Source organism: Sorex araneus, chromosome 3 (assembly GCF_027595985.1).
Source record: "Sorex araneus isolate mSorAra2 chromosome 3, mSorAra2.pri, whole genome shotgun sequence".
In the NCBI taxonomy this organism is placed as follows: domain Eukaryota; kingdom Metazoa; phylum Chordata; class Mammalia; order Eulipotyphla; family Soricidae; genus Sorex; species Sorex araneus.
Window position 1 is genome coordinate 25,804,950 of NC_073304.1, and position 22,541 is coordinate 25,827,490.

At 50.9% G+C, this 22,541-nt stretch overlaps 1 protein-coding gene across 4 annotated transcripts in view; it reads right to left on the minus strand.

The window, feature by feature from the left end:
• The window catches only part of JDP2 (Jun dimerization protein 2), a 45,778-nt gene extending 42,200 nt beyond the window's left edge, over positions 1-3,578 (minus strand). The window contains exon 1 of one of the 4 annotated variants that reach the window (XM_055132106.1): positions 3,438-3,578. Coding sequence is in view for 1 of the 4 variants with exons in the window: in XM_055132104.1 (XP_054988079.1) it covers positions 3,258-3,309 (52 nt within the window). In the remaining 3 variants the exon portion in view is untranslated. The other 3 variants (XM_055132104.1, XM_055132107.1, XM_055132105.1) reach the window with 3 other exon arrangements.
• Positions 3,579-22,541: the final 18,963 nt, after the last annotated feature.

The window sequence follows — 22,541 nt, forward strand, 5'->3', positions numbered from 1 at the left end:
TGAGATTCAAGAGGCCAAACCACATGCACGCACAAGAACGTGTGCGCATGCGCATGTGCACACATACACGTGTGCATGCATACACACACACACACACACACACACACACACACACACACACACACACACACACACATGGAGCTTGGCAGCCCGTAAGTTCCAGAGCTGGTAACACAAGCCACGGAACCGACTGCCAAGACAAGCAACAGAATGAGCCAGGCCCAGTTTCATTGGCCACCATACGCTGCATATGGCCCGGGCCGCAGCCAAAACAGTGTTCTCACCCTCCTCAAAGGCATAGGAGACCCTCTGTTTTCAAACACACCTCCACAGAGCCTTAATTAAAGGAAAATGGAAAAATAATGTGCCTGCTGCTCTCCCCCTGCCTAGAGAGGTATGCACACACACATGCCCATACACACTCACTCTATTTTTCTCTTCCTCCCATTTTGGTTTCAAACATAATTCATTCGCACGGAAAAAAAAAAAAGGCCAACTGCATCCTGCAGCAGAAAGCAGGGGTGGGGATGGTGGGGGTGGGCGGGGTGGAGGGAGGTAGCTTGCCCTCCGCACAGGCTCAAACTGCTCAAGTTGAGCTGAGGCTGAGTGAATACAGAGCAGGCCAGCCTCAGGCTCCGGCGCGGGCCCCTCGCCTCCAGAGTGGAGCTGGAAGCGGAGACACGCGTCTGAGCAACGCTGCAACACCAGCTGCCCCAGCGCAAACGCAGCTGAGCGACCCTGACCTTCCAACCCACCCAGCCAGGGCTGCTGCAGGTTGGCAAAGGTGCCCAAGCACCCTGCATACAGCTGGGGGAGACCACAACGCCTGGTGGCTAGGCAGACAGGGGACGGGGAGCCCTGGTCCTAGCCCTGCCCCTTCCTAGAGGACAGTTGTCACCGATCACATCTCCTGGGAGGTGGCTGCAGCCAAGCCAGGAAAAAAAGCCAGAGGCCTCTACACGCATGCCTTCCAGCGGCCCTGCAAATCTCACAGCACCCAGCTCTTCAGGAAGATTCTGGAGCTGCCTGCAGTCCTGAACGGAAGCCAAAGTCGAAAGGGAACAGAAGAGCCTTTGAGAAATCCGTCCTCCCCGTTTGAAACAAGGCAAAACCTGAACCAGCCAGTGGCCTGGCAAAGAGCTCTTCCTCCTCTTCCCCACTGCTCCTGGGTTTCCATAAAACCAGGGCCAGGTCACACCTGATACCTGGTTAAACTCTCCTCCAGAAACCTGCAGAGGAAGATAAGGCAGGCACCCAAGCAGCAGCCGGATTTGCTGGAAAGATGAAAGCTAGGGGAGGTGTTTTTCAGAAGCCTCGAGGGGAAAGGGTGCGGGAAGGGCGATGCTCTGGGAACACAGTTCAGAGCCAGGCCCTACAGGACACGAAGGCACCCACCCACGGTGCCTGGCCTTCTGCAAACTCGCACTCCGAGAGGAAACCTGGGCATGCACACCCACACATTCTGCAAGCCCTTTTCCGAGACACCGACCTAAGCAAGGCGTGGACGGGCCCCAGTCGGAGGCCTGAGATACCCAGTACAGTGGGCAGAACAGGGGTCTGCCACCTGGCATTCTCGACCGCCCCTGCAGAGAAGCCCAGAGCTCCCTGCTTCCTTGTCCCTCCCGCTGACCCAAGGCGAAGCCAAGTCCTGCCACCCAGGGTCCAGGGGTCCAGCACAGTCCCCCACCTCCTTCCAGGGGAGGGCCCTGTAGCCTAAGCTGGACGGGAGGCAAGGGCTGGTCACCGGGCAGGTTACCCTCCTTATGTAACCTGGTGTGTGAGTTAAGGGAACCCCAAAAGGTCTTCCGGGTCGCCCCTGGACCGGGAGAGACATCCGCTTCATCGGATGGAGACCCCTCCCCAACCCTTCTCCCTGGCCCCCGCTCCCGGTCTTCCGGGCGCCACGCTCCCTCTGGGCGAAGTGGGCGAGAGCAGGCACCCCTCTGGGGCTGGTCCCCTGTCATCCCAGCGCCGCCTGCACGCAGCAGTGCCGGGGCCTCTCGCCGCCCGCCCTCGCCCCCGTCCCGGGTGCTCACTCAGCCGCCTTCCCCGCCGCCCCAGGGGCAAACTTCTCTGCACCCCGGCGCGGGAGGACCCCAGGAAGACTCGGGGAGAGCCGGTGTGTGTGTGTGTGTGGGGGGGGGTGGCTGCCGGCCGAGAAGCGGACGGAGCCTCCCAGGGTGGGAGTCTTCCCCCACCCCATCCTCCCCCCCAGAGAAGCCCCCGGTTTCCCAGGCGCGAGGAGGCAGGGGCCCGGGCTGCAGCGCCCCGCAGCCGCCGGGACAGCTCGGGGTGCCGGCGCTGCAGGAGGCTCTCCCGCGGGTTCCGGGGCTCCGCCCGCGCCCGGACGCCCGGACCCAGGGGCCCCGCAGCCGGCGCGCCCCCCGGCCGCCCCCTCCCCCCCCACCCCGCGCGCGCGCGCGCCCCGGAACCCACCGTGCAGAAGCCGCGGGCGGAGGCGGCGCCCCCGGGGCCCGGCTGCCGGCGCCGTGCCCACGCCGCGCCGCTGCCTCCCGGCGGCCGCCGAGCTCCGCCCGGTGCCCAGGCCCGTCCCGGCCCGGGAGCCGCCGCGGCGCCAGCCCCGCCGCCGCCGCCAGCGCCCCCCGTCGCGCCGCCGAGCGTCCCTCGCGTCCGCAGGCTGTGGCGGGCGGCGGGACGGGTTGCATCAGCCCCGGCTATATAGCGGCCCCTGGGCGGCGGGGAGGGGTCGGGAATGCGGAACCGGCCGGGCTGCCAGCTCCAGACGTCAGAGGGGACGGAGAGGAAGGGAGGGAGGGGACAGGGTAGGAGGGGAGGGCGTGTGGATCCGCCGCCGCACACCCACTGACCTTCACCTCCCCGCACGCCGTTCGCGCCCTCCTCCCGTGCGCGCCGGCCCCGGCTCCATCGCGGCCCCCGGCTCCCCGCCCCGCGCGGCGCGCGCGAAAGCAGGACGCGGCGAGCGCTTATGTAAGAGCATCCCCCGCGGCCCGCCGCCCGGCTCCCACCCCCGACACCCGGGCCGGCCGGCCCGTGCCCAGCCCTCCATCTCGGGCCCCCGGCCGGGCGCCTCGGCACCGTGTCAGCCCCGCGCTCGGGGCGCCCGGGGAGGCGGGGACCTCGCCAGCCCGGTCCCCGGTGGGAAAGGATGGGCAGAAATGGAAGGCCTGGGGGGGGGGTGCCTCTCCCGCCCACCACTCATCCACCACGCCCCACCCCCTTAAGCCCTGCCCTGGAGGGCCGGGGGCTTGTATCCCGGAGCTCCCTGTCCCGTCCACCTTTGGCGGGTCTCAGCTGACCCGCGATGGCCTTCTTCCAATGAACAAACATTGCTCCTGCTGCTCCTCTGTGCCAAGGCCCAGAAGCTAGAGAGGCACCTGACCCCTTGCTTGGCACCACGGTTGGTTGGCATCTCCCGTTTCCAGACCACCCCCCCCCGCCCCCATCCAACCCCCTACCTGCCGGCCTGCCTCGCCCGCTGGAAGTGACAGTGTTTATATTCTGTGCCCTTCAGCCTCCTTCTCAGACTGATGTCAGCTCATCACACGCAGAAGAAAGGAAGTGAAAGAAAAAGTTCATGCTTCTTGGAGTGCAGCTGGTCAGAGCGAAAGGAACAACAGGGCTGCAGGCAGATGGGAGCAACTGAGCAAAGCCTCAGGCGCCCTGCTCCCCGGGGTGCGCCGCGGGGGGGGGGGCTGCTTCGCATCCCCCACCCCACCACACCGGCAGGGAGGGCCCCCTGGAGGAGAGGCAGAACCTGGGGACCGGAAACCCCACCGTGCTCACCTTCACTGCCTGCTCTCGCTGTCAGCAAGAAAAGTTAGCAAGAAAAGGGAAGGTGGTCCTGTCACATAAAATGTGCTGTCATTTGATCACCCCATGCCCCCCTGAGGATCAGCTCCAGAAAGGCCAGTGACACCTTGACGGCAGCTGGGAGAGCAAAGCCAGCTTCTCTGAGACTGCCCTGTGAGGTGTCCCGGGAGCCTCCCCTCCGGACGTGTGTATGGAAGGAAAAGGAACGGAGCGTGACTTTCCGTGCCTACGTCTGGGACTGTGAACAAACTAAGCTGACGCGTGCGGGGGGACTAGTAATGAATGTGTGTGTGGCTAGAGCGAGTCCCCTCCCGAGCCTACTTTGGACTTGGCTGGGCCACCCACAGTCCTACTGGGCCTCTGGGTCCCCAACACTTTAAATAAGTTGCAGGGGTGACCTGGAGGGGGTAAGCTGGGTCCAATATTTTGGAGGGGAAGTTTTTCCGCAAACACAGCTTGGGCTTCCTCTCCAGCCACATTGCCCTCTCTGCCAGGTAGGTCTCCCTGGAAGTGACAGGAGGGAGAAGTTTAAGCTGGCTCAGCTGTAGGGACCCTGGGCTGCCTCTCCCTTCCTCATTGGTGGAGGTCAGCTATCACATGACCTAGCCTAAGGCAGTTTGGTTTCTTGTGTTTGGGGAGCCACACCCGACAGTATGCAGGGGCCACTCTGGGCTCCGTGTTTGAGAGTCATACCTAGAAGTGATCAGATGACTGTGCCGTGTTGGGGATGGAACCCAGGCCTCCTGCTTGCAAAGCCAGTGCTCAAGGGGTTAATACATTTCACCCTGACCGGTTGGCTGGTTCCAAGATGTCCAGTAGCCCAAGTGAGTTTGATGAGATTAGGATTATCTCGTGTGGGGGGAGGGGGACCCTGAAATTGCCAGGAGCTTCCTGGTAAAAAAGGCATCCAGTGAGGGTAAAGCTCACCGGATGCCTCTTACCTGAGAGGTGAGGGAGGTCAAGGATGGGAGCAAAAGATGCATTGTCTGAGCTCCTGATTTAACCCACCTCTGGAGTCTGTACAGAGGAATCAGCAAATGCTGACCGGCTTCGAGTGTCAGGTTTTGAACCTTAGCAGACATTCAAGAATCTCAAGCCCTTTGCAAACAGGAAAAGGTAAAGTGGTAAAGTAATGAATTCTGCAGACTTGTTCAAAGGAGGAAGTGATAGTTCTAAATAATCAGCTGGCCTTCCTATGAGCATTTATTGAAACTCGATGATATGCCTAAGTGGTACACAAAGTTTAAAACACAGTTCTTCACTGCCCACACCTCCCGGCGGACTAGGGAGACTAACGGGGACACGAATAAACAGTAACACCAAGGGTATAACGAGGACCAGATATGCGACAGAGACAAGAAGCACTTAGAAGTTCAGTAGGATTGCTGCCCTGAAAAATTTTTCTTTGGGCCAGAGAGAGAGAGAGAGAGAGAGAGAGAGAGAGAGAGAGAGAGAGAGAGAGAGAGAGAAAGCATGAGATGTGCAGGAAGTCCTGGTAAAATCCCTGGTAAAGTCTGGTCTCCTGAACTCCGTCAGCATCCACCCCCAAACAGCCATACCCTCTGAGATTACTGTGTGTGCCTGCCTGCAAACAAAAGATTATTTTTCAAGTGTTCCATTATTTTGTTTGGAAGAGGGATGGTCAGTCCATTGAAGTATCTCTCTCCAGCCCTCACTCCATTCTTTTTTTTTTTCTTTTTGGGTCACACCCAGAGATGCTCAGGGGTTACTCCTGGTTTGCATTCAGGAATTACTCCTGGCGGTGCTCGGGGGACTATACGGGATGCCGGGGATCGAACCCGGGTTGGCCGAGTGCAAGGTAAACACCCTACCCGCTGTGCTATCGTTCCGGCCCCCTCATTCCATTCTTTTATTTACTTATTTTTTGGGTGGGCGTGGCTATATGGCAGTGCTTAGGGATTACTCCTGACTGCATTCAGAGATAACTTCTGGCAGGGCTCAGTGGACTATATGAGATCCCGGGGATCGAACCCCGGTTGGCCTGGAGGAAGACAAATGCCTTACCTTCTGTGCTATAGTTCCAGCACCGCCCCCCCCCCCCGCCCCATCATTCCAATTCTTTACCCAAACTACATTCATCCCAAATTATATTCAGCTGTCAGGTTGAATCTGGGCTTGCTGGATAAACTTTATAATTCTTTCCTTTTATTTTGCTTTAGCAAATTAAAGATCCTTTCCCCCTCCCCAAAACTAGATGTTTAAGCTTCCATAGAAAAAAAAATTTAGGCAATTCATTATAGTTCAGCTGGGTATGATACAGTAGTAGCATCTCCAAAGCTTGGGGTTGGACACAAGAAAGATTAATTTCTCACCAACTGGAGGTAGCAGTGGGTGGAGGGACTTGTTCACATACTCATGATGGCTCAAGATTACTTGTTGATATCGAGTATCCACAATGAATGCAGAGAAGGAGAGAGAGAGAGAGAGTGAGAGGGGACCACGTGCCAGCTGTCCAAGATTCCCCACTGGAGTGTGTATGTCATCTCAGCTCACAGCTCTTTAGCCAAGCAAGTCATGTGGAGATTCTTAATTTCTAAGAGGCAGAGACACAGACCTCCTATGACCTCAATATGAGTGTGTGTTGCCCAAATGGCAACAAGGGGCTGCTGTCACCTAGATGCCACTTCTTAGAAATGGGACATAAACACTCCAGTTTGAGGGTCTCCACCCAGCCTGAGGTTGCAAGGGGAGTGCGGTCATTGACTTCCATAGCCCGGTTCCCGGGGATATTTGATTTTGCAGCACTGGGTATAGACCAACCAATCTAAGTCCTTTAGGTGGAGTTATTGCAGAACTTTTAAATATAGTTGCTTTGATTTGCTAATTTGATTTTTCTGTTTGTTTGCTTTTGGGGCCATTCCCATGTGTTTTTAGGGCTTTTTCCAGCTCTGTAGTCAGGGATCACTCCTGGAAGGGCTTAGGGGAATCATTTGGGGTGTCGGGGATCAAACCAGAGTTGCTCACTTGCAAGGCAAGCACCCTACCTGCCTTACTATCTCTGCAAGCCCGGATTTGCTCATTTGAAAAGTCTGTTTTACAGTTCTTAGGTAAAAGTCAGGATGCATCATTAAATGAAACACAATGTTTGAGATCAGATGTTCTATATTCTACAAGTTACAGGGACTTGATGATGAGGTCCTAGTCTTACCCCTGATCAAACACCCACCAGAAGAAATTAAGAGAGGGAAGTGACCTCTGATTTTATTCCTTGGGTGAACAAAATTTCCTGTATGTGAATTTGGGAATGGTTTGGTTTAAAGTTCTAAATAATTCACACACAGATATAGATACAGATATATGTAGATATACTTGAGGCTAAAGTATTTGAGAAGGAGATTTGTGAGTTAGGAATGCATAAACTTCTCTTCTAAAAACCACCAGTGTGAATTTTATAAAATGACACGCAATAGGCCTAAGGACTTGATGACAGGTCAGCATCTGTAGAAATGTGGTCCTGTCTGGGTAAAGCTCAGCATCTTCTCTTTCATCTCCTAAAACGATAAGCCTTAGAGGTGAAGAGAGAGAAAATTCTCTGCTTAAAATACTGAGGCCCCCGGTTAGGGAGAGTGGGGCTGGGAGTTGTGGATGTGTGTTGCTCTTGATGTGCCCTTCTTTGGAGAACCACTGTTCTCTCTCCCCATAGCTTTGGAGGTGTGTCAATGCTAGTGTCCCATCATTCCTACCTTAGGATGGGAATGTGATCTGAATGGACTAATTGGAGTGGTCCTTTCCTAAAATTACAGGGATTTGTTCAGGAATGGGCACATGACCCAAACAGGGCCCCTAAGAGTCTTCCTGAGAGTTGATGTGAAGATAGAGGAAGAGGAGAATTCCTTTCCTTTAATCCCTAAGTGTAGGGGCCAGAGAGATACAAAGGGGAAGACACTTGCCGAGTGAGCAGCTAAACCACAATCCTAGTTTGAATCCGAATGCCTTGTTGGGTTATGCACCCCCTCAAAAAAACAAAAACCAAACAAACATAAAGCACCAGTGCATGGATGCAGTTTGCAATTCTTGCAGATCAAAAAAAAAATTTTTTTTTCTGTCATGGGACAAGAGCCAGATTGAGAAAGAAACCAAAAGACAAAGGAAAAGAGAGCCAAGACACATGAGAGAAGCAGCTATAAGATCATCTCAGACCCAAAATTTAGAATATACTAAATAGGTCTTGGGACTTGACAGTAATGAAGTGAACTCTTCCTCTTTTTTTCTCTGTCTCTCTAAGATAGTTTGAGTTAGATTTTCTAACACGTGTCACCACACACACACACACAAAAAAAAAGGGCTGAAGAATACATGATTAAATGGCCCAGAGTCAGGCTTCTGAGGACTGCTGAACTGACATTGTGGAATTTTATCTGCTTACTATTCTTGCCTCATCCATCAAATGTCACTCAGCCATCTGAGACTAAATACAGAACTGCACCGAGCTGCCTTCTCACAGCTCAGGATTCAGCGTGTCATTTAAATAATTTAATCATACAACCTTCTTTGAGTGTTTTCTATGAGCCATGCACCATGTGCCACCATATTTGAGGAGACATAAAAGCTAAAAGAAGACACCGTGCCTGTCCATAAAGGATGACAGGCTAGAGACCCAGGAAGATGGATGATAGTCATAAAAATGGGAGACAGAGGGGATTTCAGTGACCTAGGAAAAACCTGAGTATTCTATTCCGGGAAATATGATTCAAAATGCATCCTGCTACATAAGCAGAGGGGAGAGGTTGAGAGGCTCATGCCAGGAGGCGTATAATTATATATGTCATCTATCGAGCAGAGCTCCCTGAAGTTGGTCCCAGAGTTGTAGACAGACCCACAAGCTCCTTTAGGTCAAAGATGATGTTTGAAAAATACTAAATTTCACCCTTTGTTTTGTTTTGGACACCCCCTGCAGAGTTCAGGGTTTACTCCAGGCTCTTTGCTCAGAGATCACTCCTGGCAGGGCTCCGGGGACCATCTGGGTGGCAGGGATCGAATCGGGGTTGGCTGTACGCAAGGCAAGTACCGTACCCTCTGTGCTATCTCTCTGAACCCAGGAAATAGTAAATTTCAAATGCGAGGTGATTCACAATAAATTTTTAGTCAATGAAGACATGAAGAAAAGCTGTTCTAAGACAGTCTTCGGGGATACTGCTGGTCATTGAGATGTGAAGTAAGAGAAGGTAAACAAGTTGACAGCACCAAGTAACCCCCACCCAAGACAGAGGAAAGGAAGACACAGCGAGAAGAATCTCAAGGGTCATCAGATGCCCTTTTTCTTAGCAGGAAAGCAGCCTCCTGTTTGGAGGGCAAGTACTGTGCTAGAAAGATGCATCCACCTCACGCCTGCATATCTGAGTTAACAAAAACAAACAAACGGGCAGAGGGGCTGGAGAGATAGTACAGTGGATAAGAAGCTTGCCTTGCATGCAGCTGGCCTGGGTTCAACCCCCAGCAGCGTATATTGTCTCCCAAGCCCCGTCAGGAATGATCCCTGAGTATAAACAGGCATAATGCTGAGCACTGTCAAGTGTAACCCCCCACCCCAACATGCCAAAAGCAGACGGAAATATGTTTCCTCATCTGTTAAATGGGAACAATAATGTTGCCTATATTAGAAGGTTAAACTGCGATAGTTATAAAGTACCTACAAATACTTGCTAGTTGCTAAGAGCTCAATAAATGTGGTTACAATTATCATCACCAATTTAACCAACCTACTAACAGTACACCCCTGTACAGCTTAGATTCACCAAATCTACAATGCTTCTTCCTCTAAACTTAGTAGCACTCTCTGCCCCTGTAGCATCTGACCATTGCTTGTGTTTCATTGTTCTCCTGCTTTCACCTGGATATTGCCATCCTGAATAACGTCATCATTACATTGGCGGTAGTTCATCTGACAATGCCAACTGTGGCTTATGATTGACACTTAAATAAGCGAGGGACTGGGAACTGGAAATAATTCTTTTCATCCCCAGTGATGTTGAAAGCAGTCTGGCTCTGGGCGCTAGAAGAACAGATAGGACATTGAACAGACGGGAATGGAAAAGTCATGGCCAGTCACTCCTCGGGTGGCCCCCACGGGTGGAACAGTAAAATGAGGATGTGGCCATATTTTATAGATGAGGAAATTGAGCCCCATTTTGATGACCCAGATCGAGCTGAACTGAAGTTATGATGTGAAGAAATCTCAGGACTCTCTTTATGCTTTGTGTTTGAAAACAACCACCAATGAAAAGTTATTTCAGCAAATGTTTACTGAAGTGGGGGAGAACGTCCCCCAGGTTTTCCATGGGAGGTGGTGTTTCCTCTGACACTCCACGGTTCGGCTGGCGTGGTGGGGAGAGGGGTGGGCCGGTGCCAAGGAGGCCTGTGACTGGGCTGTTGTGTGGGTCCGGGTGGGGGCAGGTTGGTTGGTCCGGATGGTTCCCTCTAAGAAAGCCCTCCCCCTCCAGGCAGTCTCCGGCCAGCTTCTCGGCCGCTTCCTAAGTGCTCTGCTCCAAGGCTGTGTGCCAGGGACCCCGTGCTCCGGAGCTGGGATGCTCAGTGGGTTGAGGTGCTTCTCCTACGTGGCACCCAGGAACTCACCTCAGACTCAGAACCTGAGGGGATGAGCTGTCCTCGGCCCCCGGGGGAGACAGCATTTGCAGTTAGACCATTCGGCTGCTGGGGGGTGAACACCGAGAGGCTCAGGACCCTGGCTTCTTGGTCAGACTCAGTTTCCCTCAGGTTTTCTGCCCTCCCTCCTGGACCCTCACGCCCTTGGCCAACTCCTGGATTTCTTTATTGCTTGAACATGCCTCTCTAGTCCTCTCTTTCCTGCCTGTGAAGCCTGCTTGCCTTCCAAATACCTCTTCTTCAAGTGCCAAACTTCTTCCTCTGGGGTGTATGTATGTGGTATTTGGGGGTCTTCCCACAAGAGCCTCTGGAGAGCTCTGACCTTAAGTTGTCTTTTAGGCTCTGGAGTCAAACTTATCCTCATCCATTCGGCACCTGTTCCTTTGATGATTTATTTGAGGATCTCCTTTGCTGGATTCTGGCAAGACCCTGGTGGGCTCGTTTCAGCACCTGAAAACAGTGAATGGACTAAGTAGCTACACTTGTGCAGCTGGCATATGAGAGGGTATCCAGAGAACCCTCACTAAGAATCCAGAGAAGCCATCCACTCTCACTCCCATCAGTTAGATGCACCAGTTCTGTCTGTTCCCAGGTAGATTTTTAAAAGCCCCTATGGGGGGCCAGAGAGGTGGTACAGTGGGTAGGGCTCTTGCCTTGCACACAGCTGACCGAGGTTTGACCCTAGGTATGCTATATGGTCTCAAGCTTATATAGCCCATATAGGAATCACCAGGAGTGATTCCTGAGTGCAGAGCCAGGAGTAAACCCCGTGCATTGCTGGGTGTGGCCCAAACACACACACACAGACACACAGACACACACACACACACACACACACACACACACACCCCACAAAACTTCCTTGGGCCAGATTGCTAGTACAAAGGTTAAAGCACTTGCCCAGCATGCGACTGTGGCCACGACTCTGGTTCAACTCCAGGCACACCACTCGGTCCCCTAAGCACTACCAGGTATGCCCCCCTGTGCCCGAGCACAAAGCCAAGAGTAGCCTCTAAGCGCTCTAGGTGTGGCCTAACCCCCCACCTCAACCCTTGCCCAATGCATAAAAATATAAACCTTGCCCAGGGACTTGCTTCTTCCCACTTAGGTCAAAGACTCCGTGTTCCAGAGTCTGTCTCAGAATTCACTACCCCCCATCCCCCACCCTCCTAAACCTGTTCGGCTTCTTGGGGTCTGTGTTGTCACCTGTGGCCTTTGTACACAGTTTTCACTACTCACTGTCTTTTAAGGTCAATGCATCATGCAGGGCAGTAGAGCATAACAGTAAAGGGGCAAACTCTAAACCAGATGGCCTCACCCCTTCCTGGACTCCTCCCCACCCTTGGCCGCCTATCTCTGATGCCTACTAGCTGTGTGGCCCCGGGCAAGTTACTTAACTTTTCTGTGCTCAATGCCATCATCATTCCAAGGGTGTGTGTTGTGTCCTTAAGAGACAAGTTGCAGGGGGTATTAGGAAGATTTGAATAGAGGCATAAAGCCCTACTGCCTGCAAGGACTTGGAACAATGGTCATAGGGAGGGAGCTCCGAGGTGCTCTAGTTTGGATCTCCTGGAAGCCGGCCTGGGTGAGAGGCTCAGGCTGCTACTTGCCTCGGAAGGGAGGCTGGAACTTTCTTAAAGGGCTAAGCTGCTGGCGGCGAGAACACCGCCTGGAGATTAAACAGACAAGAGCGCGGAAGCCAACGGAGCATGCAAAAGTCAATTGCGTTTCCCTCCTGCCAGCGGCCACCCGACTGTCCAGGGCCCTAACGATGAGGAGGTGGCCCGGACGCCTGGCATAGAGCAGGTCTCAGGGGGCCCTAGACCCAGATCATTTCCTGGTCTCAGTTTTTAATGGCAGAGAATAATACTCCTCAAATCATGGTGTCTAAGCCCGACTGGTCTTCCACATTCCCCGTTACAACCCCTTCCTCCTCGTGTAAGGAATATCAGGTGACACGGACGGCAGGGACAAAAGGAAGTCCCAGGCCGTGACCGATCTTGTCAGAGAATGTGACGCTCGCAGGTCAAGTAAAGACAGGCGTCCAGCACCCTCCTGGGCTGGGCCACGGGGATGGCTAAGTGAGCACACAGGCGCTAACCCAGGGCCAGGGAGTGGCTGGAGGGGAAATAAAGGACATTTACCAGTGTCACATGGCTTCTGGGAATCCCTCCGTCCTTTCCTCTGGGTTGGTGAAAGAATGAAGTGATGCAATAACAATTCACCCTGAAAAGAGAAATCGCCAGGTGGCCGTTCTGGGCTAGTGACATCTCGTCACATTACCCATCCCGTTAAGATTTACTAACCCAATTTAGGAAGTTGACTGGGGAAGTAGGAACTAAGGGGTTAATGTCTCAGAACTTGGATTCTCTCCCTGGGACGGAGCCTCTCAAAGAAGAAATGGCTTTTCCGGGGCTGGAGCGATATAGCACGGCGAGTAGGGTGTTTGCCTTGCACGTGGCCAACCCGGGTTTGATTCCCAGCATCTCATATGGCCCCCCAAGCACTGCCAGGAGTAATTCTTTTTTTGTTTTGTTTTGTTTTTCTTTTTTGCTTTTTGGGTCACACCCAGCAACGCACAGGGGTCACTCCTGACTCATGCACTCAGGAATCACCCCTGGCGGTGCTCAGGGGAATATATGGGATGCTGGGATTCGAACCTGGGTCGGCTGCGTGCAAGGCAAACGCCCTACCCGCTGTGCTATCACTCCAGCCCCGACTGCCAGGAGTAATTCTTGAGTGCATGAGCCAGGAGTAACCCCTGTGCATCCCCAGGTGTGACCCCCCCCCCAAAAAAAAAAGGTATTTCCAAGACCGTGGTGTTGTGGTACCACAGTGTCACGGGGAAAGCCGGGGGTGGGACAGCATTACCCCCTAACACCCTTCCTCCAGTGGTGTTCCCCAAGCACCAGGGAAGCACAGAGGTGGCCCGTGTTGAGTGGCAGCCTCCCACAGAACAACTGCGGGACCTGAGTCCACAATGCTACCCCGGGGCCAGCTTCTCTGCTCAGCTCTCTTCACCAGGACGGCCACGGCTTCTCCCTGCAGGAAGGGCCCCTGGTTCTGGCCATGGCTTAAAGCTACTGCCGGGCACTGTGGAACCGTGTACCCAACCTCAGTGCCATCCAGGGAGGAGCCAAGATCCACAGGTTCACGGTCCGAAGCAGTCAGCCAGGCGCTCTCTGAAACGGGACCATGATAATAAATAGGACTTAGTCAATGAAGTAAAACAAGTCAGGGGGTGGGCCAGGGAGCTAGGAGAGGGGGCTGGGTGCTTGCCTTCTTGCATCGAATTCAGCTGACCTGAGTTCGATCCCTGGCACCACATGTAACAATGCAGAGCCGGGAGTCAACATTGAGCAGAGCCAAGTCTGCCCCGTCCTGCCCTCCCTGGAAAACAAAACACGAGTCAGGGAGGAAATACAAATCTATGCCCCTCCATGGAAAAAAGATGATCCCTCTCCAACCCCCATTCCCTCCACCCCCCACCACCAATCACTGCTTAGACCTTGGTCAGAGCTCTCCTCATTGGCTATCTGGTCAAAGGCCAGACTGAGTCTCATCCCCACCCGTAGGCCAGTCCCCGGCTGGGGGGCTGAGGTGGTCATGGCTGGTTTACTCTCTGCAGGAGGAGGGTCTGTACTCAGGAAACCGAGATGATCCAGGTCCTTTGCCAGCAGGAAGCAGTTATCAAAACAGATACCTTCGCCCAGGTATCCCTTCAAAGTTTAAGGAGTAAAATGTTGGGCGGGGGTGGGGGGGGAGATGTTGCAGACAGATACAAGGGGCCCTTGGCAATGAAATAATAAAATGAAGAAGAAATCGCCTAGCATGAGGACCTCATGGCTTTGAGATGCAAATATTGAGAGGTTGAGAGATGGAAAAAATGAGGCACCCCCGAGGGGCCAAAACGGAGAGACTGTCCAGAGAAGAATGAACCCCCTCAGAAAAGGAGAAGCTACAAGCTAAAGATCCTATACGAAAATGAAAGGACCATCAAGAGTCCAAGGCCCCCCACCCACCACCCAACACCCAGATTAATGTTCCTGTATGTGAAGAAGCCCAGGTAGGCTGAGGCGCTTTGGAAGAAGTTCTACCGTAAAGGGAGCTTTGTATAAAGAAATGGGGGGCTTGTTCTTCATCCTGGAGATTGGCCCGCATCTCAGCTGGAGATGTGTACTCTCGGCTTCCTCCCCCAAAGAGCCCATGTGTGCCCTCTCTCTCTCTCTCTCTCTGTCTTCCTTTCTCTAGGCAAATATCTCTTAAAAACTATTTTTACAAAGGAGGAAAGGAAGTGATGGAGAGAGGAAGGAAGGAAGGAAGGAAGGAAGGAAGGAAGGAAGGAAGGAAGGAAGGAAGGAAGGAAGGAAGGAAGGGAGGAAGGGAGGGAAGGAGGAAGGAGGGAGGGAAGGAAGGAAGGAAGGAAGGAAGGAAGGAAGGAAGGAAGGAAGGAAGGAAGAAAGGAGGAGGGAGGGAAGGAAGGAAGGAAGGAAGGAAGGAAGGAAGGAAGGAAGGGAGGGAGGGAGGGAAGGAAGGAAGGAAGGAAGGAAGGAAGGAAGGAAGGAAGGAAGGAAGGAAGGAAGGGAGGGAAGGAGGAAGGAGGGAGGGAAGGAAGGAAGGAAGGAAGGAAGGAAGGAAGGAAGGGAGGGAAGGAGGAAGGAAGGAAGGGAGGAAGGGAGGGAGGGAGGAAGGAAGGAAGGGAGGGAGGGAGGAAAGGAGGGAGGAAGGAAGGAAGGAAGGAAGGGAGGGAGGAAGGGAGGGAGGAAGGAAGGGAGGGAGGAAGGGAGGGGGGAGGGGAAAGGATAAGGCTCTGCACAGAGGAAGGGGTGACAGGATGGTAGGCTGTTAGAAACCAGCCTGGGATATTTCCTCCAATGACCAAGCATTGGCTCAAGCAAGGCTCTCAAACCAAAGAGCTGTGTTCAGACTGTGCCTCCTTGAGCGGGGCTCTTCGTCTCTGGGAAAACCAGCTTCATCTAACACAGCTGCTCTGGAGTCCAACCAAGGTGACACGTGTTCTTGCAAGCCCTTGCAGACTTGACTTCCCACTCCCAGAGATGTCCTCTGTCACAGTTATTCCCAGGGAAAGTGGGATGGCCCTAACCGATGGCCAAGGATAGGCAAGCGTTTCTCGCTGCCTGTTCCGGGCTCTCTTTCACAGGTGTTTCAGTGAGGGTTAACTGTGGCAACTGCCTTTGTTGTTGTTGTGGAAGGTGGGGGGAGACTCAGGAACCCCACCAGTGATTGGCCCTGGGGTCAGTGCCAGGGCCTGAGGATGCATGCTGTGTGGGTCCTGCGGGGCTGGGGCCCTCCAGGGCTATACGGAGTGGTGCTCAGGGGACCATAGACTGCTGGGGACAGATGCAGAGTTGGTGCATGCAAGGCATGCGTCTTAACCCCTGGACTATCTCTCTGCCCTCTGCTTAATTAACTTAACATCTGACTCATTCCTCATCTGAAAGAAATAAAAACCATGTAAAGTTCTTAGAACCTAAAAGGTATGTATATGCCTTGTTTTTTTTTCATCTTTTGGTTTTTCAGCCACGCCCAACAATACCCAAGACTTACTCAGGGATCACTCCCAGCATTACCCTGGTGACCCGGGTCAATCACATGCAAAGCAAACTCCTTATTCCCTGTACTATCCCTCCAAACCCAGACAAATCCTGACTGGCAATGCAATCTAATTGTATTGATATGTGTATACACGAGTTCCAAACATAATTGTGCCGTTTGGGATGCTTTGAGAGAACATTTGGTAACTAGTAAGTGCATTTTAAGTTCTATGCAAAATGACAAAGTTCATCAATGGTTCCCAACTCATCTTTAAGGTCACGACACTCAATGCCATGGCTAAGAGATGATCAGATCATTCATCTTGCACTTGAGTGCTGATCTCAGTTTAATCTAGTAGAGAGCATCGTTCTCCAGAGTAGCATGAGAAAGTCGTTTTCTGCCACAGTTATTTCTAGTGAAAGTGGGATGACAGCATTGATGTCAAAGGACAGGCAAATGTTTCCAGCTGCCCACTGGGACCTTAGTGACTCTTAACAAGCTGTTTGGAGAAGGAAAGCTTGCGCGATGAGGTTCTGCCTGGTCACTCAGGTAAATGAAACAGATTTAGTATTTTTGTACATTGTTTCTGCCTGATCTCTTGGCGGGTCTCATCAAGAAGCACTTCCTGCAGGCCTCAGAGCATGCATGGACTTGAAAGCTCTAAATCGGAAGGAAAATAAAAAATCTTCCACCCGACACACGGAAAGAGAAATCCTCTGGTCAGGGTTCAGATTGCTTGTCCTCAGTACAAGGGATCACCGCGGCCAAAAGGCAGAGACAGACAATCGATTGGAATCAGCACTTAAGAAAAAGATTTGCTTTTAAAAATAGTAGCTAAGGCTGATGGATCACTTACTATTTGCCAATCACAGTCTGAATGCTTTAGATTTATTAAATCACTTAGTGCTCACAAAGACCCATAAAGAAGACACTATTACCATCTCCATAATAGGGAGGAAATGGAGGAAACGGAGGCACAGATGTAGAATTTTCTGTTGATTGCAGCTAATAAACCCCACCCACTCACTAGTACTCAGGATCAGGCAGTCTAAACCCCGTGCTTTTCACAAGGCGTAATATAGTATTTTGTTTCAGTTTTATTATTATTATTATTATTTTTGCTTTTTGGGTCACACCCAGCAATGCTCAGGGGTTACTCCTGGCTTTGCACTCAGGAATTACTCCTGACAGTGCTTGAGGGACCATATGGGATGCCGAGGATCGAACCCGTGCAAGGCAAATGCCCTACCCTCTGTGCTATCGCTCCGGCCCCTCAGTTTTATTATTAAATGGACTCTTGGAGGGGTGCAAAACTGAGCAGCAGGAAGACAAGAGTTCCCATGTGCCACCCCCACCCCCACATATGTACAGCTTCCTTTACTCCCCACCTTCCATACCAGGTGGGCACGTCCCTTACAGCTGATGAACCCAAACTGACACACCGTTATCACCCAAAGTCCCTCCATTACAGCCGGGTTTGCCCAAGTGTGTGATGCCACGGACCCACCCTTGCAGCACCGTAGAGAGGAGTTTCCCGCCTCAAACTCCTCTTTGTTCCCCTGTTCATCCATCCTTTGCCACTGACAGCCCCTGAGCCCCCTCAGTGCCTCTGTCAATGTGCCTCTCCCGGATGTCCTGTAGTTGGAATCATGCACGAGGTGGCTTTCCAGATTGGCTTCTTTCTCTTAAAACTCTGTAATTAAGACTTTTCTAGTCGGGATGGGAGATGTGTGCTGAGAGTAGATAAGGGACCAAACATGATGACCTCTCAGGTCTGTGTTGCAGGCCGTAATGCCCAAAAGGAGAGAGAGAGTATGGGGAATATTGTCTGCCAGGGAGGCAGGGGGAGGGTGGGAAAGGGGGGTATACCCGGGATATTGGTGGTGGGGAATGTGCACTGGTGGAGGGATGGGTGTTTGATTATTGTGAGATTGTAACCCAAACATGAAAGCTTGTAACTATCTCACGGTGATTCAATAAAATTAAAAAAAAAAAAAAGATTTTTCTGTGTACTTCATGGCTTGATTCTTTTTAGTGCTAAGCAACACTCCATTGTTTAAATGTGTAGGAAACCTTGTTTTAGTGTTCTTACCAGATACTGCCTTTTTTTCCTTATAATCAACAAGTAAATCTATAGACCCATTTTCCTCTCTCTCACTCTCTCTCTCTCTCTCTCTCCCTTCCTTCCTTCCTTTATTTCTTTTTTTTTTAACCACACTGGGTGATGCACAGGGGTGACTCCTGGCTCTGCACTCACAAATCACTCCTGGTGGTGCTCAGGGGAACATCTATGATTCTGGAGACGGAATCAGGTCAACTGCATGCAAGGAAAATGCCCTCCCTCCTATACAATCTCTCTAGCCCCCATTGGCCCCATTTTTCTAACCATGTTTGCTCATCTCGAGTCTGCATTATATTTTGGGAATTATATTATCAGCTTTATTATTATTATTATTATTATTATTATTATTATTATTATACCCATTCTGGTTATCTGTGGTCAGCAGCTTTCGATGTTACTATTCTAATTGTTTTGGGGTGTCATACCCATCTAAGACAGTGACCTTCACTGGAAAACACGGTGTATGTTCTGATGGCTCTACCAACAGCTATCCCCCTAGCTCTTCCCCTTTTCTCAGATCCCTCCAGTCCCTGAGATACAACCTTATTGAAATTAAGAGGTCAATTTCAAACCTACATGGTCCATGTTTGAGTGAAAGGAAAAGTCACAAGTCTCTTACTTCAAATCAAAAGCTAGATGCCTCTGCTTAGTGCGGGAGAGCATGTCAAAAGCAGCCATCACCTGAAAACAAGGCTCTTGCACCGAGCAACCAAGTCGAAAAGCCAAAGAATGCAAAGGGAAAGTTCTTGAAGAAATTAAAAGTACTTCCTCAGTGACATGTGAATGATAAAAGAAAAAAAATGCAACAGTCTTGTTGCTAATAAGGAGAAAGTTTCAGTGGTCTGGATAGAAGATCAAACCAGCCACAATATTCCCTAAAGTCAAAATCTAACCGAAACAAAGTCCTACTCTTCAGTTCTAGGAAAGCTCAGAGATATTTTCTAAAAAGCAGCAGAGGAAGTGTCGGAAGCTAGCGGGTCTCAGTTCACGAGGTTTGAGGAAAGCAACCATCTCCGTAGCAGAAACGCAAGGTGAAGTAACAGGTGCCGGTGTGGAAACTACAGCGAGTTCTCCTGGAGACCAGTCACAGTCACTGATGGAGGCGGCTTCATGAAACAACTGATTTCCAATAAGGATGAAACAGCCTCCTATTGGAAAAAGAGGCCCTCAGGGACTTTCTTAATTAGAAAGGGAGAGAGTCAATGACTGGACAGAGCCTCAAAGGACACACTGTTGGGAGGAACATATGTGGCAGGAAATCTGACGTTGAAGATAATGCTTTTTATTGTTACCCAAACCTGATGGCCTTTCAAACTTGTGCCAAATCCACTCTGACTGGGATCTGTAAATAGAACAACAAATCCTAGACAGCAGTAAACCTATGTACAACCTGGTTTACTGAATATTTTAAGGACACTGTTGAGAAATGCTTCTCAGAGAAATGTCTTTTTTCAAAATATTACTGTTCTTTAGCAAGAACCTAGCCATCCAAGGCTCTGATGTAGATATCCAGGATAAAAAATGGTGTTTTCCTGCCTGCCAACACAACTGCTTTGCAGTTCTTGGGTCAAGAAGTCATTCTGACTTTCAAGTCTTATTACTTAAGAAATCCATTTCACAAAGCCAGCCTAGTGACAGATAATGAGTTCTCTGGTGGATCGGGGCAAAGTCCATTGAAAAATTCTGGAAAGGACTCCCCATTCTAGATGCCATTAAGACTATTCATAATTCTTGGGAAAAGATCAAAATGTTGGCAAGAGCAGGAGTTTGGAAAAGGTTGATTGCAGTCTTCACAGAACTCTTTAAGGGTTCAAGACCTCAGTGGAGGAAGTAACTGTAGATGAGGTGAAATAGCAAGAGAACGAGGACAAGTGAAGCCTGACGATGTGCCTGAACTGCTGCCATCTTGTGATAAAACTTGGACGCTCAAGGACTTGTTTCTTAGAGACGAACAAAGGAAGTGGTTTCTTCAGACGGAATCTATACCTGAGGAAGGTGTGTGGGCATTGCTGGGAATAGGAATGTTGAAATGAAGGATTTGGGATTTTACATAAACTTAGTTGGTAAGACAGCATCTGGGTTTGAGAGGATAGGCCCCAGTTATGAAACGACTTGTGCTTAGGGTAACATGCTACCAAATAGCATCTCACACCACAGAAAAATCAACTTTGAAAGCAGGAGTCGGACCGGCGAGATAGTACAGGAGTAAAGACGATTCCCTAGAGTTCAGCTAACCCTAGCTTGAGCCCTGACACTGAGTATAGTCCTCCCAAGCACCACCAGGAATCACTCCTGAGCACAGAGCTAGGAATAACCCTGAGCACCACCTGATGTGGTCCCAAGACCAAAACCAAAACCTAAAATCAACACCCCCCACAAAAAAATGGAAAGAGTCTATCTCTATGAAAAACCTCATTATTGTCTATTGTCTTATTTTAAAACACTTTCACAGCCACCCAACCTTCAGCAAAAATCACCTTGACCATTCAGCAGCCCTCAGCAGGAGGGAAGACCTTCTACCATCAAAATGATCATGACTTAGATGGTTTAGATGAAGGTCAGCATTTCCTCAGAATAAAGTATTTATTAAGATAGCTACTTAAGATAGATGCTACTGTACACTTAAACTAATAGTATAGTAAAACATTCTGCATGAACTTGCTTTATTGACACATTGTCTTTAATGGGGTATCTTTATCTCTGAGGTGTAACTGAACCATCATTTATGCACCCAGCAAAGGTGAAGTTTAAATTTGGGTTGCTTCTGGATTTTGAAGTGAAGCTTCTTAGAAACATTCCCATATGGACTTCCGTGCAGAGCTCCTTTGGAGAAATACCAAGAAACATGTTTGCTGAATCATATGGTATCACGCCCGCATGGCAGAGCCTGGCAAGCTACCCGTGGCATATTCGATATGCCAAAAAGAGTAACAATAAGTCTCACAATGAAACGTTACTGGTGCCCGCTCGAGCAAATCGATAAGCAACGGGATGACTGTGACTGTGATGGTGAGGCTCTGTTTACCTTTGTAAGGAATCATCTACATCATCTACAATGAGTGATGAAGCTATTCCACAGCTTCTCTAGATCTGGCTAGCCACCAGAGTTTGGGATTTTGGTCATTGTCATAGGTGGGTACTGATAACTTGTTCTAATTTTCTGGTTTGGGGGAAGGACCATACCGGGTGACACCCAGGAGTTACACCTCCATGCTCACAGATCACTCCTAGCGGTGCCCAGATGACCCTGCAGTGCTGAGGTTCAAACCTGGACCACTGCAAAGCAAAGCATAAGCTCCAACTCACTGAGCTATCTCCCCAGCCCCAGTGAGGTCCTGCCTTAATTTGTAATTCCCTAATGATATATTTGGGGGAGATTTTCTTTAGCATGTTTGTCTCCTGTGATCTCTGGCGAGGTGTGTGTTCAAGTCTCTCAATTATGTTTTAATAGGTTTGCTTGTTTTCTTTAAATTTAAACTTACAAAACAGTGTTTTTAGATTTGTTTTTCTTTTGGGGGGTCACACCCGGCGATGCTCAGGGGTTACTCCTGGCTTTGCGCTCAGGAATCACTCATAGCGGTGCTCCGGAGACCATATGGGATGCTGGGAATCGAACCCAGGTCAGCCGTGTGCAAGGCAAACACCCTACCTGCTGTGCTATCACTCCAGTCCCACAAAATAGTGTTTTGAAAGGTGCATTTTTGGCTCCAGAGCTGCCACCGATGAAGGGATCTTGGCCAGCAAACTTCTAGGCCATCCCTTTGTTATGGACCGAAAAACAAGGTCTACAGGCCCTGAGGCAGCAAAGCAGGACCCAGACACGGGACTACACTCAGTGACATTTCCTGCAGACCATCTGTCTGTCCTTCCACACCCAGGGCCTGGCGCATGCTCAGTGAGTAGACGTCTGTGGGAGGGAAGGAGCAATGACTTTCTCTGCATCTGTGCATTCTTTCCAAACCTTCTACATCTTCCCTAGTCAATAGTAGAGGCAAGGACAGATCAGAGTGTACTTTTTTTTTTTTGGGAGGGGGAGGTAGGAGTAGGGTGGAGAGGGAGAATGGAGGGACTTCCCAAGAGTGTTGAGAGGACCCAGGGACCCCTCCTGGCCATCTTTGGCCAGCTGGGCCCACAGTCAGTATTAGGGCCCAAGGACGCAGTGCAACCAGGCCGGGAGACACCAGGGCTGCACCTGGCAATGCTCAGAGCACCATATGGTGCCAGGAAACAAACCTGGGATCGGAACATACCAGGCACACCTCTATTATCTCCCAGCATCCTCCCTCTCCAACATTTTTTTTCAAACATGTTGCTTTTTATTATTTATTTATTTTATTTGGGGGGTCACACCCAGCAATGCTCAGGGGTTCCTCCTGGCTCTGCACTCAGGAATTACTCCTGGTGGTGCTCGGGGGACATATGGGATGCCGAGGATTGAACTCAGGGT